The sequence below is a fragment of the Diadema antillarum genome, unplaced genomic scaffold (assembly GCF_040938485.1).
Source record: "Diadema antillarum isolate AM-2024a unplaced genomic scaffold, OU_Dant_1.0 seq00003223_RagTag, whole genome shotgun sequence".
NCBI lineage: Eukaryota > Metazoa > Echinodermata > Echinoidea > Diadematoida > Diadematidae > Diadema > Diadema antillarum.
In genome coordinates, this window is record NW_027273808.1 from 215,867 (window position 1) to 233,090 (window position 17,224).

General features: G+C 39.5%; 1 protein-coding gene across 1 annotated transcript; it reads right to left on the reverse strand.

Moving 5' to 3' along the window:
• Positions 1 to 950: 950 nt before the first annotated feature.
• LOC139715283 (uncharacterized) lies at positions 951 to 15,080 on the reverse strand. Its single transcript, XM_071626860.1, has 11 exons — positions 14,862 to 15,080; positions 14,302 to 14,362; positions 11,077 to 11,180; positions 10,414 to 10,559; positions 9,584 to 9,741; positions 8,376 to 8,480; positions 7,381 to 7,456; positions 6,382 to 6,545; positions 3,169 to 3,350; positions 2,312 to 2,515; positions 951 to 1,076 (listed from the first exon to the last, which is right to left on the reverse strand). Exons 1-11 carry the CDS (start codon positions 15,078 to 15,080, stop codon positions 951 to 953), a joined length of 1,545 nt encoding a protein of 514 aa, XP_071482961.1.
• Between the last annotated feature and the right edge of the window lie 2,144 nt (positions 15,081 to 17,224).

Here is a 17,224-nt window from a genome sequence, read left to right on the forward strand (position 1 = left end):
GATTAAAAGTCTCAAAGAAAATTGCCCTTGCCTTGCTATCTTACGAAAAAAAAAAAAGTGTTGTTGGATTTCATCACTGTTTCCCTTAATAATTACTGCATGTAACATGAAACTTTGGTCAATGTTTTTGACCTGTAACCTCAAGACTCCAAGTTGAATAGTTCAACATTGCATAGTCATAATATATACAGCAATATTCAGTAGGAAATTAAGCACGATTTTCAAGATATTGCAGTAGCACGAAATAATGCATGTATCAATGAACGCACTGACCAATTATGCCAAACCACCATTCCAGTATTCACTGCACTTGAGGCATGAAATGCATTTGACAAAATATCACTGTCAATGTGTGCATGGAGAAGTACACTGAATAGCAAAACTTAAAGAACAAGGTAGTCTTTTGTCGAGCCCCCTGGCATAACACTTGTTTTATGTTCCACACCATGCTACTTGCTCACAACAGCTCAATACGGTGGAGAACAGCGAGGCAAGGGATGAGCACAAAAACTAGATGGAGACAGCCACTAGGTCTTTACAGACTTACCTCGCTACACCATTCATATTTAATATGATAATCTACCAGCTGTGCATCAAATGACAAGACAATTGAACAGTTTGTCTCTGAATTTCTAGTGTGGCACTCTCGACACTATGTTCTTGTCAAATACCAACTAGCTAGCCTCGTCAGTGTTGAACTGTTATCCAAGAAGCTACCTGTTTCCATGTGAGTTGGCTCCACATCCAGTGGTCCTAAATCACAAAGGCAATGTTTGAGTCCTCAGCTCAATAACATCCTGCCCTCATGGATTCTACGTTCACTCCGTCCACATCAATATCGCTTTACATTTCCAGCATCCGCTGTTCCAGAGAAAAGGCAAGTCAGGATTGGAGTGCCCAGTTTACATTACGTGTATCTCATGTGCAAAGATCAACACGGTACATGAATTTTATTGTTCTTCTTTCGCTTCCTCGACGTGAATCTCCCGTATTTCTAGCTCACCCGACTGAGAAAAGCCGATAGTTTGGCCTGCCGCCAGGTGGATCTCACTTGTGCTGCCAGCTTGGTTGATTACCTAAATGAAGGGTGAAACAAGACAAAGGCAAAGCAGCTTATTAAAGGGGAAATCCACCCTGAAAATTAATTTGTGTTAATCAAAGCAGAAACTTGCTGGACTTCCCCTTTAACCTCTTCCCAACTAGATTAAAAAAAATGTTTGTAGATTTTTCAAAAGACCCATCCAGTTCCTGCAGGCAATATGTCTGCCGCCCAGCTTTTAAGTGCCCATCAGACACTCACCCATTTGCAAAGCTCCTGTATACACCATAATTCTGTGACCAACAACCATCACTTGGAGTTAGAAAAGCCCCACAGGTGCATCAGAGAGCAGAACAGAGTCACTGAGATCCAATCTACAAGTCTGTCTTCTCCTTCACTATTTGCCATTACCCAGCACGGAGTGGCTGATTAGAATTCAGAGGTAAAAAGGTAAAAACTGATGGGACACTTCCATATGTATTCGTCATAAGGTATGTCTGGGCATTTGTATCATCATAGTTCATCCTCTATCAAGTTCTCTTTGAAGAAATTTCATGAAATAATCTTTATAGTATTATTTAAGACATATTGACAGATATAAAATTGACCTTTAATCCTTAGATCTTTCCAAGAACTCGCCCAAATCTCATCAATTAATTGTTGTATCATTAGAGCTGTGTGTACTAAGACCTGTGCAATACATTGTTACTGAAAGGTACTGAAAAGCCAGAAAAATGAAACTTTAATGATTTGGAGCCAGGGCTTTTTTCGCGGCATGAAACTTTTGCGACTTGCCTACCATGATGGTGTTCAGCATTGTACAGGCATTCACTGCATGTGGACGAAATCTTTTGTGAGCATTTTACTTTTGCAAATCTTGGCTCCTTCATACCTGCCAACCCCGAGACTTAATAAATCTAAACAAACAAAGAAAAATTATTCAAAAATCTGAACTTTCATAAATTTCAAATACTTTACTATTACCGATAATTCCATAAAATCAGAACACACTGAAATTAATGCGTTTTCTTTCAGTTAAAAAATCTGAATATTCAGATTAAAACTGAACAGTTGGCAGGTATGCTCCTTGCGAAATTCGCAAAAGTTTCATGCATGCCCAAATTTCTGGTTTTACAGTAGTTGAGCATCTTTGCACATCAGCAAGAGAGAGCTAGTGCCATCTAATGGCCTGGGAGCAAGACAAAGAAACAGGGAAAAACAAAAAGGGGGAGGGGCGGGGGCAATGGTGGTTGATGCTGGAATCACACAAACCTCTTTGAGTTGGTCTGCCTGCAGCTCTCCACCCTCCTGCAGGATGGTGTGCCCAACGAGGCTGCCGGAGGCGGTCTCCACGGTGCTGGTGCCGTCGGGCTGCTCGCGGATGATGGCGATGCCGGAGAGGCCCTCAGCTGGGATGGATTGCAGCTGACTCACGACCTGCTGCAGGTGCTGCACAGTGCTGGAGTGCGGAAAGTCCTGCTCCAAACCAAGAATGACAATGAAAACGGTTATGAATAGTTTCTGGCTATGATGATGATGTGGATGATAATGAGGAGGAGGATGGTGACGATGCTGATGATGAGGTGGAGGAGGAAATTAGCAATGATGCTGTTTGTAATAATAGTGTATCAAGTATGAGCAGAGTAGTAGTTAAAGTTGGACTAGTAGCAGAAACAATAGATGTAACATTAGCAGCAGTAACTGAAGCAGTAGAAGACATAGAAATAATAGCAGCAGCAGCAGTAGTACAAGTAGTAGTAGTAGTAGTAGTAGTAGTAGTAGTAGTAGTAGTAGTAGTAGTAGTAGTAGTAGTAGTAGTACATGTAGTAGTAGTAGTAGCAGCTGCAACAGAGTGGTAGTGGTTGTTTGTAGCAGAGTGGTAGCAGCAGTAGTAGCAGGAGAAACCAGTACCAGTAACAAATTGGCCTATGATTGGAAGTTTAGTAGTAGCAGAAGCAGTAATTAAAGTAACACTTTAGTACTACAGAGTAATCGTAGCAGAGTAGCAATGAACTGCATCAGCCAGAGTTGCACAAATCAAGACTTCCCGCTGAAGTCTTCATTGGAAATCAAAACAAAACATGGCGATGGTGCAGCTGATACCAGTAGCACCTACAATGTACCTGTACCTGCGTTTTGTAAGTAGTTCCAGCGATGCTGACTGGCACCCGCTTGTTTTTCACGGCGTGCTTGGGATACAGCGCCAACCCCTTCTGCTTCCTCCTGAAGGCAGTGCGACACTTGGAGTCAATGTTCAGGCGAATGCGGTACCAGTCCTCTCCAGTGATAGCAAAGTGTTTCACAAGGTGACCTGACCAAAACACATGTTAATAAATAGATCAAAAGATGGACAAACAGAGATATGGATGAGTAGATATAATAAGGAGATAGATTGATGATTAAATGGGTAACTAGATAATAACTAATTAAAATGCATTAAAACTAAATACCAGAAACAAAATACCAAAATACCAAAAAACACAGAATGAACTAGACATTAAAACATTATGAGCAAATGAATACACAAAAGCAAGACTGACATATAGGTAAGATCTGTACAAGACAAATTGTCCATAAGTACTAGTACAAATGACAAATGTATCTACCGCTTATGATAGTTCACAATATTTTTCTCTGTAAAAGTGTTAAACTCATATGAAGTTTTCATATGGCATAATTCCTACACTCCACAAAAATATTGTAATGAGCTTCAAAAATTAGGAAAGTGCAAGCTTTGTCAAAATACATTGTATGAATTCAACCTAGCTTGTTAGTACAACACAGGACACATTTGGCTGGTATGTATGTCCTCAGTCGACAGTGGATACTAGAAATGAACAAGAGACCCGCGGGTCTAGCGCTCACCTGAGTATCGCAAGTTCACCTTTCACGCAGTCACTAATCTTATTCACAGCTCTACCAAAATTTGACCAGGCATTCTCAAGTAGAAGATGAAAATGTACAATAAGGGCCCAATTTTTTAAAGATTCCTTAATTTGGGGGGATTGGGGCCCCCGGGGCCCTCTGGGTGGGGCATGGTGCCCATTTTGATAAATTGAGATCCTGACCCCCTAGGGATGCTACCTGCCAAGTTTGACAAAAATCCATCATGAGGTTTTCAGGAGGAAGATGAAAATGTACAATTCAGGCCCCCATTTGGACCCTTCCAACCACCCCCCCCCCCCCCCTACCCAAGAGGGGCACCCCTGGATCTCCTATGAACAAACTTGAAACTACAGTCATTAATGCACTCACTCATAGTATTATCTCAGCTCTATAACTTCTGATTCTAGAGAAGATTTATAAGGATTCCTTCATTTGGGGGGTTTGGGACCCCTGGGGGCCCCCTGGGTGGGGCATGGTGCCCATTTTAACAAATTGAGATCCTAACCCCCTAGGGATGCTACCTGCCAAGTTTGGTGAAAATGGGTCATGGGGTTCTCAAGAATAAGATAAAAATGTACAATTTAGGCCCCATAAGGACCCCTCCTCACCCCCTCCCCTGGGTCCCAAGGGGGGCACCCCTGATTCTGCCATGAACAAACTTGAAACTACAGTCATCAATGTACTAACTCATAGTATTAACTTAGCTCTATCACTTCTGGTTCTAGAGAAGAAGATTTTTGCGGATTCATTAATTTTGGGGGGTTTGGGCCCCCTGGGGGCCCCCTGGGTGGGGCATGGTGCCCATTTTAACAAATTGAGTTCCTAACCCCCTAGGGATGCTACCTGCCAAGTTTGGTGAAAATGGGTCATGGGGTTCTCAAGAAGAAGATGAAAATGTACAATTTAGGCCCCATTAGAACCCTTCCCCACCCCCCTCCCCTGGGTCCCAAGGGGGGCACCCCTGATTCTGCCATGAACAAACTTGAAACTATAGTCATCAATGTACTAACTCATAGTATTAACTTAGCTCTATCACTTCTGGTTCTAGAGAAGAAGATTTTTACAGATTCCTTAATTTTGGGGGGTTTGGGCCCCCCTGGGGGCCCCCTGGGTGGGGCATGGTGCCCATTTTAACAAATTGAGTTCCTAACCCCCTAGGGATGCTACCTGCCAAGTTTGATGAAAATCGGTCTTGGGGTTTTCAAGAAGAAGATGAAAATGTAAAAAGTTTACGCACGACGGACGACGGACGACGGACGACGCACGACGCACGACGCACGACGGACGCCGGACGAAGGGCGATCGCAATAGCTCACTTGAGCCTTTGGCTCAGGTGAGCTAAAAAGCCAATAGAGAAATATTTTACTGCAAAGGCCACTGTGATATAAGCAAACAGAGCAGCAGAAGTTCCAAAACAAAATCAAACAGAATAGAGGAAAGTTAGGGAGTTTCAAGGTTACACATTTTCCTGAAACATTGTCAGAGTTTGTGTGCAAATCGGATGAAGCCTGATGACATCCCATCACAAATCTCTAATATTGTTGTTCATATAAACAATTTAAAGCTCAAGTTTTGGGTCAATCAATTAGAAGTTACAACCTCCCCCCCCCCCCCCTATTTTTAAGGTCATCATAGCATAGCTCATCTCAATTCTCGAATAATTTGAGGCAAGGGATAGGATTCCATTTATTTCAGTGAAGAGAAATGAGATGAAGACTTGTGTGCAGGTCAAAAGCAACCTGTAGGTGATGACCTCATTGCATTATCTAATTAACATAATATTATGTGGTTGTGACAAATGTCACTATACAAGTGAAAGCATCACTTTCAATCTTAAATGCAAACAAAGGAAAACTGACCAGAAATGAATATGATTTATCAATGAAAAATTGAGCAAAGAAAATGGAATTTAGTACAGTGTTCGTCCAAGAAATCCCTAATTCTCAATGCTGTGTGTGTGTGTGAGTGTGTGTGTGTGTGATATGTGTGTGTGTCACACACACCCACACATAAACCCAAAAGGATGTAAATCAGCTTGGGTATAAATGCGAGGGATCGCCAAAGTGATGCAGCTTTTTGAATATGTAATTATAACTGACCAGAAATTAATACAATTTATTAATGAAAAATTGAGGAATTTTCACTTCAATAAATTTTTCACTAATAAATTACTTTCAATCTTGTCAGAGTCTGATCTCAGATTCATCTGCTATTCTGTTTGTTTGATTTTAGTCCACCAATTGCAATCTTTTTGAACTTTCAAGTTATTTAAGATATCGAGGCTGCTAATAAGCGTGCTGGCAGATGTGCTGATCAGCCATTGAACAGAGCACATTGGCAAAGGGGATAAGGTAAAGGGGGGGGGGGGGCGGGGAGATGACACTACATAGCAAGATAAAGTCCACTCGGTTACAGCGTGCAAAGGTGGCCATGTGGACGACAGCCTCGGTACCTACAGTGAATGCCGAAGACAAAGAGAGGGTCAAGTTTCTTCTTCTTGTGCTTGCCCGTGCCCGAGAGGTTGGAGGTGGCCTGCGTCTCCTTGTCGAACAGTAGGTCCAGGAGTTTGAGGGCCAGCTTGTCCGCCGACTTGTACATGTTCATGATGTGCAGCATGTCGCTTTGAGTTGAATGGAACAATGAGATAGGGCAATTGGTATTAGGGCAATTGGCATTACACAGGAGGTTTTTGTTCCTGTTGCTATCACATCAATTGTGTGTGAAGGTTTGTGTCTGTCTTAAGTGTCTGTGTCAGTGTAAGTGTGTATGTATCTGTCTGTCCATTTGTATGTCATTTGTCTGTGTGTCTGATCTAAAAATAAATAGCCTTGAGAGGGTGGGGTTGTAGTTTAAACAACATTACAAACAACCAAATTGATCTTAATTCACTTTCATTCCATTCAGACACAACATGAAAGAGACTTATTGTAAGTGCACGGTTGTCATTTCCTTTTCTTATACAGAGGGTACTGTAAAAAATGACATTTTCGCGGTATAAAATTTGAACAAATTGGAGTTGACAGCCTTTCTCACAGCATGAAATTTTGCAAAGTGCCTCTGGCATTCAATGCAAATAGCGTAGACAAGAACTAATGCATGCATGTCGATTTTGCGAATCTTGGCTCTCGCGAAATTCGCAAAATTAAAATGCATGCGAACATTCTTCAGTTTAGAGTATTATTTACTACAAAAACTTGATCAATTTAACTGATGCTGGGACATATTTTATGCATCACTGTAGTTCTTGTGTAATTTCCACACACATGCATTTGATCGAGCCACATGAAAGCAAACAAATTACTTGATTTGTGTGTGTGTGTGTGTGTGTGTGTGTGTGTGTGTGTGTGTGTGTGTGTGTGTGTGTGTGTGTGTGTGTGTGTTGGTGACTGCTATAAATGATTCAGTACATGATAAACATAACTGGTATACAGTGAAATACGTCCTTGCTTTCTTACCTGGGTGGTATGTGACATCGTACTCTCATTTGGGGGTTACTTTCATCACCGAGCCAAGAGCCCCCTGGGTAATCCTCTGGTACCATGGATGAAACAATAGAGGAAAATACATAAGAGAAAAAAATGGATGGGGCTAAATCAAGATCTAACAAAATGAGAGTCCCGGCCTGTCAACAAAGTTTTGTTCTCTTACATTTAACCCTCTTAAACCTACACTTTCAAAGTGTCATTTGATTTGGATCATAAGTGGGCACGTCACCAATGGTTCCTAATGAAGTACTGCAAAAGTGGTTTCTTTCGTGTACAGAAACTTTCGCGGTTTCCATCGGTGCCGACTTTTTCGTGTGTGTTTAAATTCGCGGTCGGTAATGATAGCGTTGTAATAAGCAATGAGTTCGAAACATTTTCGCGTGATGTTAAATTTGCGGTTCAACCTCATAGCGTGAAAAGCGCGAAAATAAAACCACCGCGAAAGAAACCACTTTTACAGTAATGAGATATCGAAGTGCTCAAAGCATATCGTATTGCTTTCTTTCAAAAGTGCATGATATTAAAAAATAATAATGATAATAATAATAAACTCAGAGGGGAGACTAAATGCCTTAAACCCAGAGCAACAAAAGAATCAGATTAAAGAAGATTTGGATGTCCTTGCTCTCTCATCTCTTTCAGAAATTGTTTGAAAATATGATAAGCATGTCTAACCCACCTGAGATACAAGTCGAACACTGACTGCTGCTTAACATCATAGAACTGAAAATACTGAAGAAGAAATCCAAACTAGTGCACGATGCTTCATTGAAAACTGTATGAGACTAGCTAGAGAGGAATTGGAAGTGGGTACATATGCTAATTTTTTTGCTTTATGGGAACCATGTGTATGTGTATGTGTATCTTCAACCTATTCATCGAGAAAGTACTTGATATTGGTGGATTTTATCTTATAACTCTGATTTCTTTCAATGCGGGAAAATGGAGGTGAGGAGACAACTGACCTTCTGTGTTGAGAGTGATAAAGGTGAAATCTCCCGCCAAGTTGTGAGGTGGCTTGGAAGAGTCAGAGTCTTCCTTTTGGTCCACTACGAGAGTTTGCTCAAGGTCTTTGAAATGGATAGAAGCAAACAACAATACATCAGTTATGGACACTCTGCATACACATGTATGATGTTGATGTACTATTTGTCTTACGGCTGCATTATTGTCCAGGTATCTTTCTCACTTGACATAAATATCAAACATCATCTCAGAGTCAATGCAGAGAGTGCATTATACAAATGCTTTACACGCAGTCCTATAAAATCTATACAAGATTTCAATTCACACCGTAGCTGTGCCACACATGAAAATAATAAGGTAATGCTCACACTAAGGCATGATTGTGTTAAAGCAAATATAAAATATTACCAATTGCCATTGAGATGAATTCTCAATGAAAAGGTAGGAGACATAATACACATATGGTTTCCATAAAGCAAAAAAATTAGCAATGTACCCACTTCCAATTCCTCTCTATCTATTCTCATACAGTTTTCAATGAAGCATCATACAGTAGTTTGGATTTGATGTTCACTGGACCGCACACGAATGCAAGACAATTCTATGTGAACGGTTAATCCAGCTTCGCTTATTGCAATCTGGCATGAGCGAGAACTAAACTACCTGCTTAAAGCATATATTCCGCAAAAGGCCCCAATATATCCAGCCACACAGAACAAACAGAAACTGATTGTTTTCATACCAACTTTCATAGTAAGCCAGGGGTTGAGATGTCTCTGAAGTACCACTATTCAGACATTAAACCTGGACAGATCACTTTCTTGTATAATTTCCATAAAGTTTTCATTCAAGACAGTGGCAGATCCAGGACGGGGCACACTGAGCACACACCCCCTTTATTTCTTTATTTATTTTGAATAAAAGAACTAAAACAAAAAAATGAAACGCGCCCCCCTTAATTCTTTTTATTTTGCACCCCCTGTCCGGAATTCCTGGATCCGCCCCTGCAAGATATTATTCAAAGCTTGTGCTGATAATTACTACGAGCTCAGTGTGCACAATATCTTCCAAAGGAACAAGAAATAAAAAGTGGTCAAATATGACAAATCTCCCGTCTACATATACAGCAGATCTTGTTACTGCATAGACGACTTCACTGTAGGACATCACTTTGTGTAGTGAAAAAAAAAGTTGTTGCCACAGTTACCACTTGTTGACTGCTTATTGGACGGTTCTTCCACACCGTCAGTTCTTTCCTCTTTCTTGGTAGTAATAATGTGATGGCTCTCTTCCCCCTGCTCAGGAACGGAGATCACCGTCGTCTTTGGGCGGGACTTCTTTCTCATTGAGCACGGACACATTGTACTGGAGGTGAAATAAAGTTATACAATCATGTGACAATCAAATGTTGCATTTCCTCATCCTCCTGCACATGCAGCAAATTATTTTTTTTTTCAATTTATGTGAGAAGTAGAAAAGGAATAGTAAAAAAATAAAAATAAGAAAATAGTAATAATAATAATAACAATAATGATAATAATGATAATTAATAGTAGTAGTAATAGTAGTACACATGTAATAATGACAATGATATTGATAATAATAACTATAATGATAATAATAATAATAATAATAATAATAATAATAATAATAATAATAATAATAATGATAATAATAATAATGATAATGATAACAATAATGATAATGATAATAATAATAATGATAATAATAATAATAATAATAAAATCTCGGTACATTTGTACAACGCTTTTCAATGTCATGGGTACCTAGGGATTGATACTTGCAGCTTTGAAGCTGACTGCCGAGAACTCCTGCCTTCATTAAGTTGTTATAGTTGTGACAAGCTACTGAAATCCTTGCATCTGATTGGCTGAGAGCAAATTTGTCACAGAAATGTGGCAGTTGTCACTGATAACAAGTTTTATGACACGGGCCCCCAGAACTACCACCGAGTGGACAAATACAAAAGTTTTTCAGGGCATATCAAACATCACATCATTTTCGATTATTACGTACGGTCCCTTGACTTGCTGGTACAGCGTTGTGAAGACCTCCTGAACCAAAGCTTCCAGGTGTTTGTTGTACTTTTGGCACGCTTTAAGCTTGCGGTCAAGAAGCTTCATGTGAGATGTCAGGTCCTTTCTCACCAACCTTACCATCTTCTATGAAACAAAAAAGACCAGTAACATGGAAAAAAAAAGTGGAAATAAAACAGAGAAGAGGGGTAAGAATGAAACTTGGATGTGAGAATGAAGTGGAATGGTCAACAACTGTCTCATAAAAAGCATACCATGCCGTGACTGAATTCATTCATTGTACTTGTTCATTTTGTTTTCACTTTTCTTCTTCTGCCTTGCATGGTGAGGTTACAGACATCATCAATTTTGAAATATATTTTGAATCCAAATGAGAGAACAATTTCTCCTAACACTAACCCTTTCTACAAGAAAAAAAAAAGTCAAATACAGAACCCAGAATTGACACTTAGCCTACAATAAGCAGGCATAATTCAACCTCACATATGAATAATGTTCTACACGTTGAAAAACATTGTGTACACTTTTCATGCAGTTTTGTCCTGAGAATTTCAAGATATTTGCTTGGAAACGAAACAGCATTAACACATCTTTATTTCATTATTTTTCTTTCTTCACCTATTTTCCTAATTATAACACTTACTTTGAAGTTGATTGCACTTCGTTGACTTCTGACTGCCTGATCCAGTTTTCGCTTTGCGGCTACAGCTTTCTTCACAGCATCAATGTATCCAACACGTAGACCAGCTGTTCGTTGGGAGAAAAATGTTTGATGAATGAGGAGCAAAAGTTATTATTTCATCTACTCTCAGGATAGGACAATCCAAAAACAACTTCTAACACAATAACAAATCGGAATGATATCAATACTACTAGCCTGTGAAGCATATTGTAACCTGATGCTTATGTTATCAAAATCTAATATTTCTCCTTACACATATTTTATCTAAATTCATTATCTATCAAAATCATATTGCCCCTCCAATGGGCATCTGACACATGTTTTATGTGATCCTGCTCATTGCAGGTAATCTTTATGATAGTGTTGAAAGTGGATAAAGGTAACTACAAAAAAAGATAAAAAAATCAGTATACACAGGTATACTAGTAATTGTAATCCGCTCCCCCTCGACGCTCGCGCTATAATTCTGTAACGCGAGAAGGCCTCATCGCGAGGTTTCTTGACTTTGTTTGTTCACGTCTCGCGCAACTTTTGAAACCAAATTTTTTGAAAACGTCCGCGCATAATTTCGCGAAGCCACACCCATTTTTGTAACGGAATGTCGCCCCAAAACGGGCACAATTTTGTGATTTTGTGTACATTTACTATGGAAAACAGTGCTCTGTCATGAAAGTCATAAAAACCTGATTATTTTTACAATTAATCACTTTCATTGATTAATTTTGTGTTAATTATTGTAGAAAAGTGGTCAGTGACAATTTCCAATGAAAAAACTAAAAAACAAAAGTTGAAAAACAATGAAATACATAAGAAATTCTGAAAACAATAAAATACATAAGAAATTAAATGAGTTTTGGATGTTTTTGTGATGTACAATTGTTAAATATGCTAAAACAGATTTACAGATCAAAAATTAGACTCTCAATGCTTTTAATTAGGCTAAAATATGACCTTGAGCTTAATTTGCACAATTGATTAATTAAAATTAGAAATTGATTGTTTCAAAAAATTTTATGACACAATCTTGTAGATTATGATGTGGGTGTCACGCATGCAAAATTTCATCACCATCGCACCACCGATGGCCGAGATCTCGGGGGGGGGGGGGGGGGGAGGGGGGCAGAATCCATCCCCCCCCGGTCTGAGCATAGCCAAAAAAGCCCGGCCCTTTTAGGGTTAAGGGCTTGCAAGTAAAACAGCCACATGTTAACAGTAACCTAGACTGTGCAGAATGAAAACACACAGACAAAATGCAAATCTCTACACACAAAGGCTCCAGGATGATCTGGAGCAGATAATAAGAAAAAAAAATAGGTCAAAATTCGCTATGATTGAGCTTTATAGTGCAAAGGATGAAGAATCAAGCTGCATTGCTTTCACTAGATCAGCTAAAATTTTACACATTACTGTCTTGTTCTGTTAACAGTTGTAGTCCATACTCCATTTCTCATTGGCTTAACCCGTTTAAGACGAATCCCAAGTGTACTCATGCAGGTGTCTATGGGAAATAATGTGTGTCGTAGCAAAATCACCATACCCTTGTACATGCATGTGGTCATGCGATACAATATTATGACAAAAACAAAACCAAGAAGAAAAATAAAATTGACACCTGAACATCTTTCCAGCTGCTAATTAACCTGCTTTGCATGCACAGGAATGCTCTATGCATTCAATAATGTACCAATTATGATAGTTTACCTACAAGGTATGTGCCATTGATAATATATCCACCTATAAATCATGTGTAGCAGCCAGCACTGACTTGCAAAAACAAAAAGCTCGCCTTATTAACAGCACTCAACACCATCAGAGAGTACAAAATTTGTTTGAAGAGTTCCATTAGTTAGCAAATTTTGGGTCCATTCATATACTTTCTCTGTCACTAGACACAATGTGTTCTGAGATTTATATGGCGTATTAGAGGTTCTCAACCTGATAAAACAAAAACTAGAAATGTCGCACGGCGACTGGTGTATTCCTCCGCCATAATGCATGGTTCTCCTAATAGGTCTATAGTACAATGTCTTGACAATGTGTGATGACAGTTTCACACAATTGGCAAAATATCAAAATGACAGGTTTGCCACAAATGTGCTGAATGTTCACTTTCCTAGAACTAGGTTCAATTGGATGAATGATTAAAACGTCAGAGTGCAGGTATTTGGGGGAACTGATGATTTTTACTTGACTTTTGACCCTTTTATAAGTTTATGCATTGAGTAATTTTCAAGGTAGTGAGAAAAAGTATAATTTCAGTATCAAATGGTAAAATAGTATTATCTAAACCTGGCCTTTGACCTTTGACCTCACAGTTCCAAAGAGAATCACTGTGAGGTAGAACATGCATGGGAATGTAAGTTTCATGATAATACCTTGAGTTACTTTAGAGATATGGAGGAAGAAGTGCAATCTAGCACTTTCACTTGACCTTTGACCTTTGACCTTTTGGCAAGAAACTTCCCACAGAATATCTATTGGGTTATACATGCATACATTAAGTTAAAAAAAATCCTTCAGGCATTGCATAAATATAAGGAAAGTAGTGATATTTTGAGGAGTTGACCTTGACCTTTGACCCCTGACCTTTGACCCATGACCCCCAACTTCCCTAGATAATCACTGCCCATCGGTACATGCATATATACTAAGTTCCATGAAGATACCTTGAACCCTTTGCGAGATATAGAGAAAAACATGAAATTTCAACCTTTTTTTCACAAAAATAACCTGTGACCTTTGACCTTTGACTCCGTGACCCTAAAATCCAAACAAAGTATCATCCCCCCAGGATATACCCTCATACCAAGTTTGATGCAAAACCACCTCACGGTTTTTGAGATATCGACAAAAACAAAACGGGACGGACGTACGGACGGACAGACGACCCGAAAACATAATACCTCCGGCCACTTCGTTGGCGGAGGCATAAAAAAAATTGCAAAGCCTTATAAAGACTGCAGAAAATTGTTGAAACATGTTGAAGTGACACGCATTCTCCTTGATTAATAACAAAATACTGAGCACAACACTTCTTTTATTTTTATCACCAGGTGCCCTAGCATTTACTGGGGTATTCACAGACATTTACAAGCTGTAGCCTTGAAATATCGAATCAGATCATCCACCAACAAACACAAACACAATCAAAACTCTTGCTATGTGTCTCTATATGGCAATATATACCTGAGACCTTTTCTGATTCCCGAGGTTGACTTTTGTCTTCAGCAGGTTCTTGGCTTTGGTTCTGCCAGAAGCAATGAAGAAAATAGAGATAAAAAGAACAAAAGACAAAGCAAAGCAAAACAAAACAAAATAAAGCATAACATAACTTCTCCGGAATATAAGGTACCGTAATTATCATCTCAAGCTGTGGCAGACCGATAACAGCTTTTCAGTCCTACACTATGGAAGATATTAATCCTAATTAAATCTGTTCAAGGAAATCAAAATGTATCACATTTTGAACACAATTTCTGAATAAAATATCAATCAAAACAGAATTAAAAAGCTGTTTGTGAATTTTAGAGGACATCGAGTGGTAACTACATTGTCATCTTATGGCAAAGAAAATGGACAAATCAAACAAATTGTATTTATTGCACTGTTTTTATGAAGAATGAAAATAATGAATGAAAACACTGTCCCACTCAATTATTAACAAAACAAACTAACAAATAAACAAAACCATGCAAACAAGAGCCCAGAGTAAAACAGCACCACATGCACATTACAGCCATTATTACCTCATTATTGTGCTCAGACATTCCAGGAGCAGGTACTGCTTCTTCAGCTGCATCACATTTTTCCTCCTTTTTCAGGAGCATGTATGTGTATACCTCTCCATCCACTTTTGAAGATTTCTTGCTTGGTTGTTGTTCCTCTGGCACGGATTTGGAGTCCTCCTCCTGCAAAATCTTTCGCTTGAGACCCGAGCTGTTTGATCTTGTGCTCCGTCGAGACATCTTGAGAGACTCTAGTATAGAAGGAGCCAGGAGAGATGAATGTGTTACCGGTATCCTTTTTATGACATCTTTCAGTTACAAGTCTCTCTTCATCCAGTGACTGAGTGAACTGAGGGGACTGTGATGTTAACAAAATGATGAATGGTTTTTGATGGGAATTTGGTGGCACAGGTGTTCACTCAAACTGAATTCTGCAATGCCAGTGTCTGACTTAATTCAGGTATCTGAAATAATATTTGTTACTGTACATTGCCCAAACTTCTTCTTTTTCTTTTTTTTTAGTCAAAAGAGGTATAATACAATGTACTAGGTCTAGGGTTCTAGATCTAACGTTTATTCATCTAGACCCCTCTACCCTTTTTATGAAGCGAAGTTGAAGTTGTAACTGTTATTTGGCTAACTTGCATAATTCGTTTTTACCAGATTTTGTATAGGCTTAAAGCAGATTCCCAGTTACAGAGAGAGACAATAAAAATACATCGATACTGAGATCATTCAATCAAGCCAGTATTCGCGTTTTTACAGCGACTGAGCAGTGTAACGCGTTAGGCTTAGGCATAACGGTAGATTAGTAAATAGTAGGTTTACCAGACCACCTACTACTCGATACGATACATGTAATTACTACTGTTACACCGTACTGCTACTGGTGGTACAAGTGGTAGCCTACTGTTCCCTCACACACGTCACACAGGCATGCAGCGCGTAGCAGCCGCCACGGAAATACAACAAACGAGCTCCAAAGCTTCTTTACGCGTCAAGCATGTATGCATTGAACCCATACATCCAGTTACTCGACAGATCGTCCAATTACGACATTTTCTCAAAGATTTTCAATTCATTCACCACATTACAAGAGATATCTGTAGGATTACGTTTTCACGCCTCTTGCCAAACTTACCAATTTCGCGGAAAAGACGAGATATTCTACGAGAATCTCTGGCTGTGAAGTGGCGAGAACAACGCAGTTTGCGATAAAATGGCGACGCGAGGGTGACGTCATTATGGTTCCAGCTAGTGTTCTGCTTGCAAGGCGTTTCTGTATTTTTTTCAGATACAGGCCCTATTATACACGAGAGGAGAAAAGACATGCTGTTCGTCCCATTGTCCCTCTTTCGTCACCTTTCATCAAGTCTTCATTCAGCTCATTCTCACTTCCAGCTGCTTCGGTGATCACCTTAATTAAATGAGATTTTGGCATCAACACCACTGCGGGCTGGCAAAAAGTGGCAACGGCTAAGCGATGCCCTGTTTACGTTATTATTTTCGTTGAGTTCCACCATCATTTTGTCACATTTTTCGTACCCTTGTCCAGGGCCGGCGCAGTGTTTTCAAAAGTGTGGGGGCCCACTTCCGGGTTTCATGAGCTAACAAGCAAAAACAAAAAACAAAAAAGTCGGCCCATCCGATCTTTTCCCCGTCCACTGACTTCCGGGTTTCTTCAGCTGACAAGCAAAAAAAAAAAAAAAAAAAAAAAGGTCCTCAGCTCATCTCTCCCCTCCCATTTCCGGGTGTTGTGAAAAAAAAAAGTCTTCAGAGAAAACACATAACCTTACCGCCGCCATACTTCAAGATCTCTATCTATTTCTATTTTAGTGCCACTTACGTATATACTTCCGGGTTGAAAAAAGTGTGGGGGCCCAAAGTGATGACACCTTATGTATTCCTTTGTATGGTGCACAAAGAGTGTGGGGGCCCGAGCCCCCACGGCCCCCACGGCTGCGCCGGCCTCGTTGTCTGTGTAGGCCCGTAGGCCTATGGGGAATTTTATTGGGTGCATATTTGGAATATTTTCAGTCAAAAAAAAAAGTAAGACGATACTTTGGTAATATCTTTTAAATTGCAAAGAATAAACAAACACAACTTGACGAAATTCTTAAATTATAATAATTGATGCGTATAATTTTGTATTTCATACTCATAAGCGCAGCAATTCACCGAGCAGGGGGAGAGTGAATTGAAATTCAACCATCTGGTGTGCAATGTAGATGGAATATGTCGAAAACGTTCAATCAAAATAAGCTAGTTGAGACATTGGTTATTTGTCAAATTCCCCCCCCCCAAAAAAAAAAAAAAAAAAATATGGCAAGACCCCAACTAAGTTCTTGAATTTTGTGTGACTTTCTCATTTACTGATCAAATCA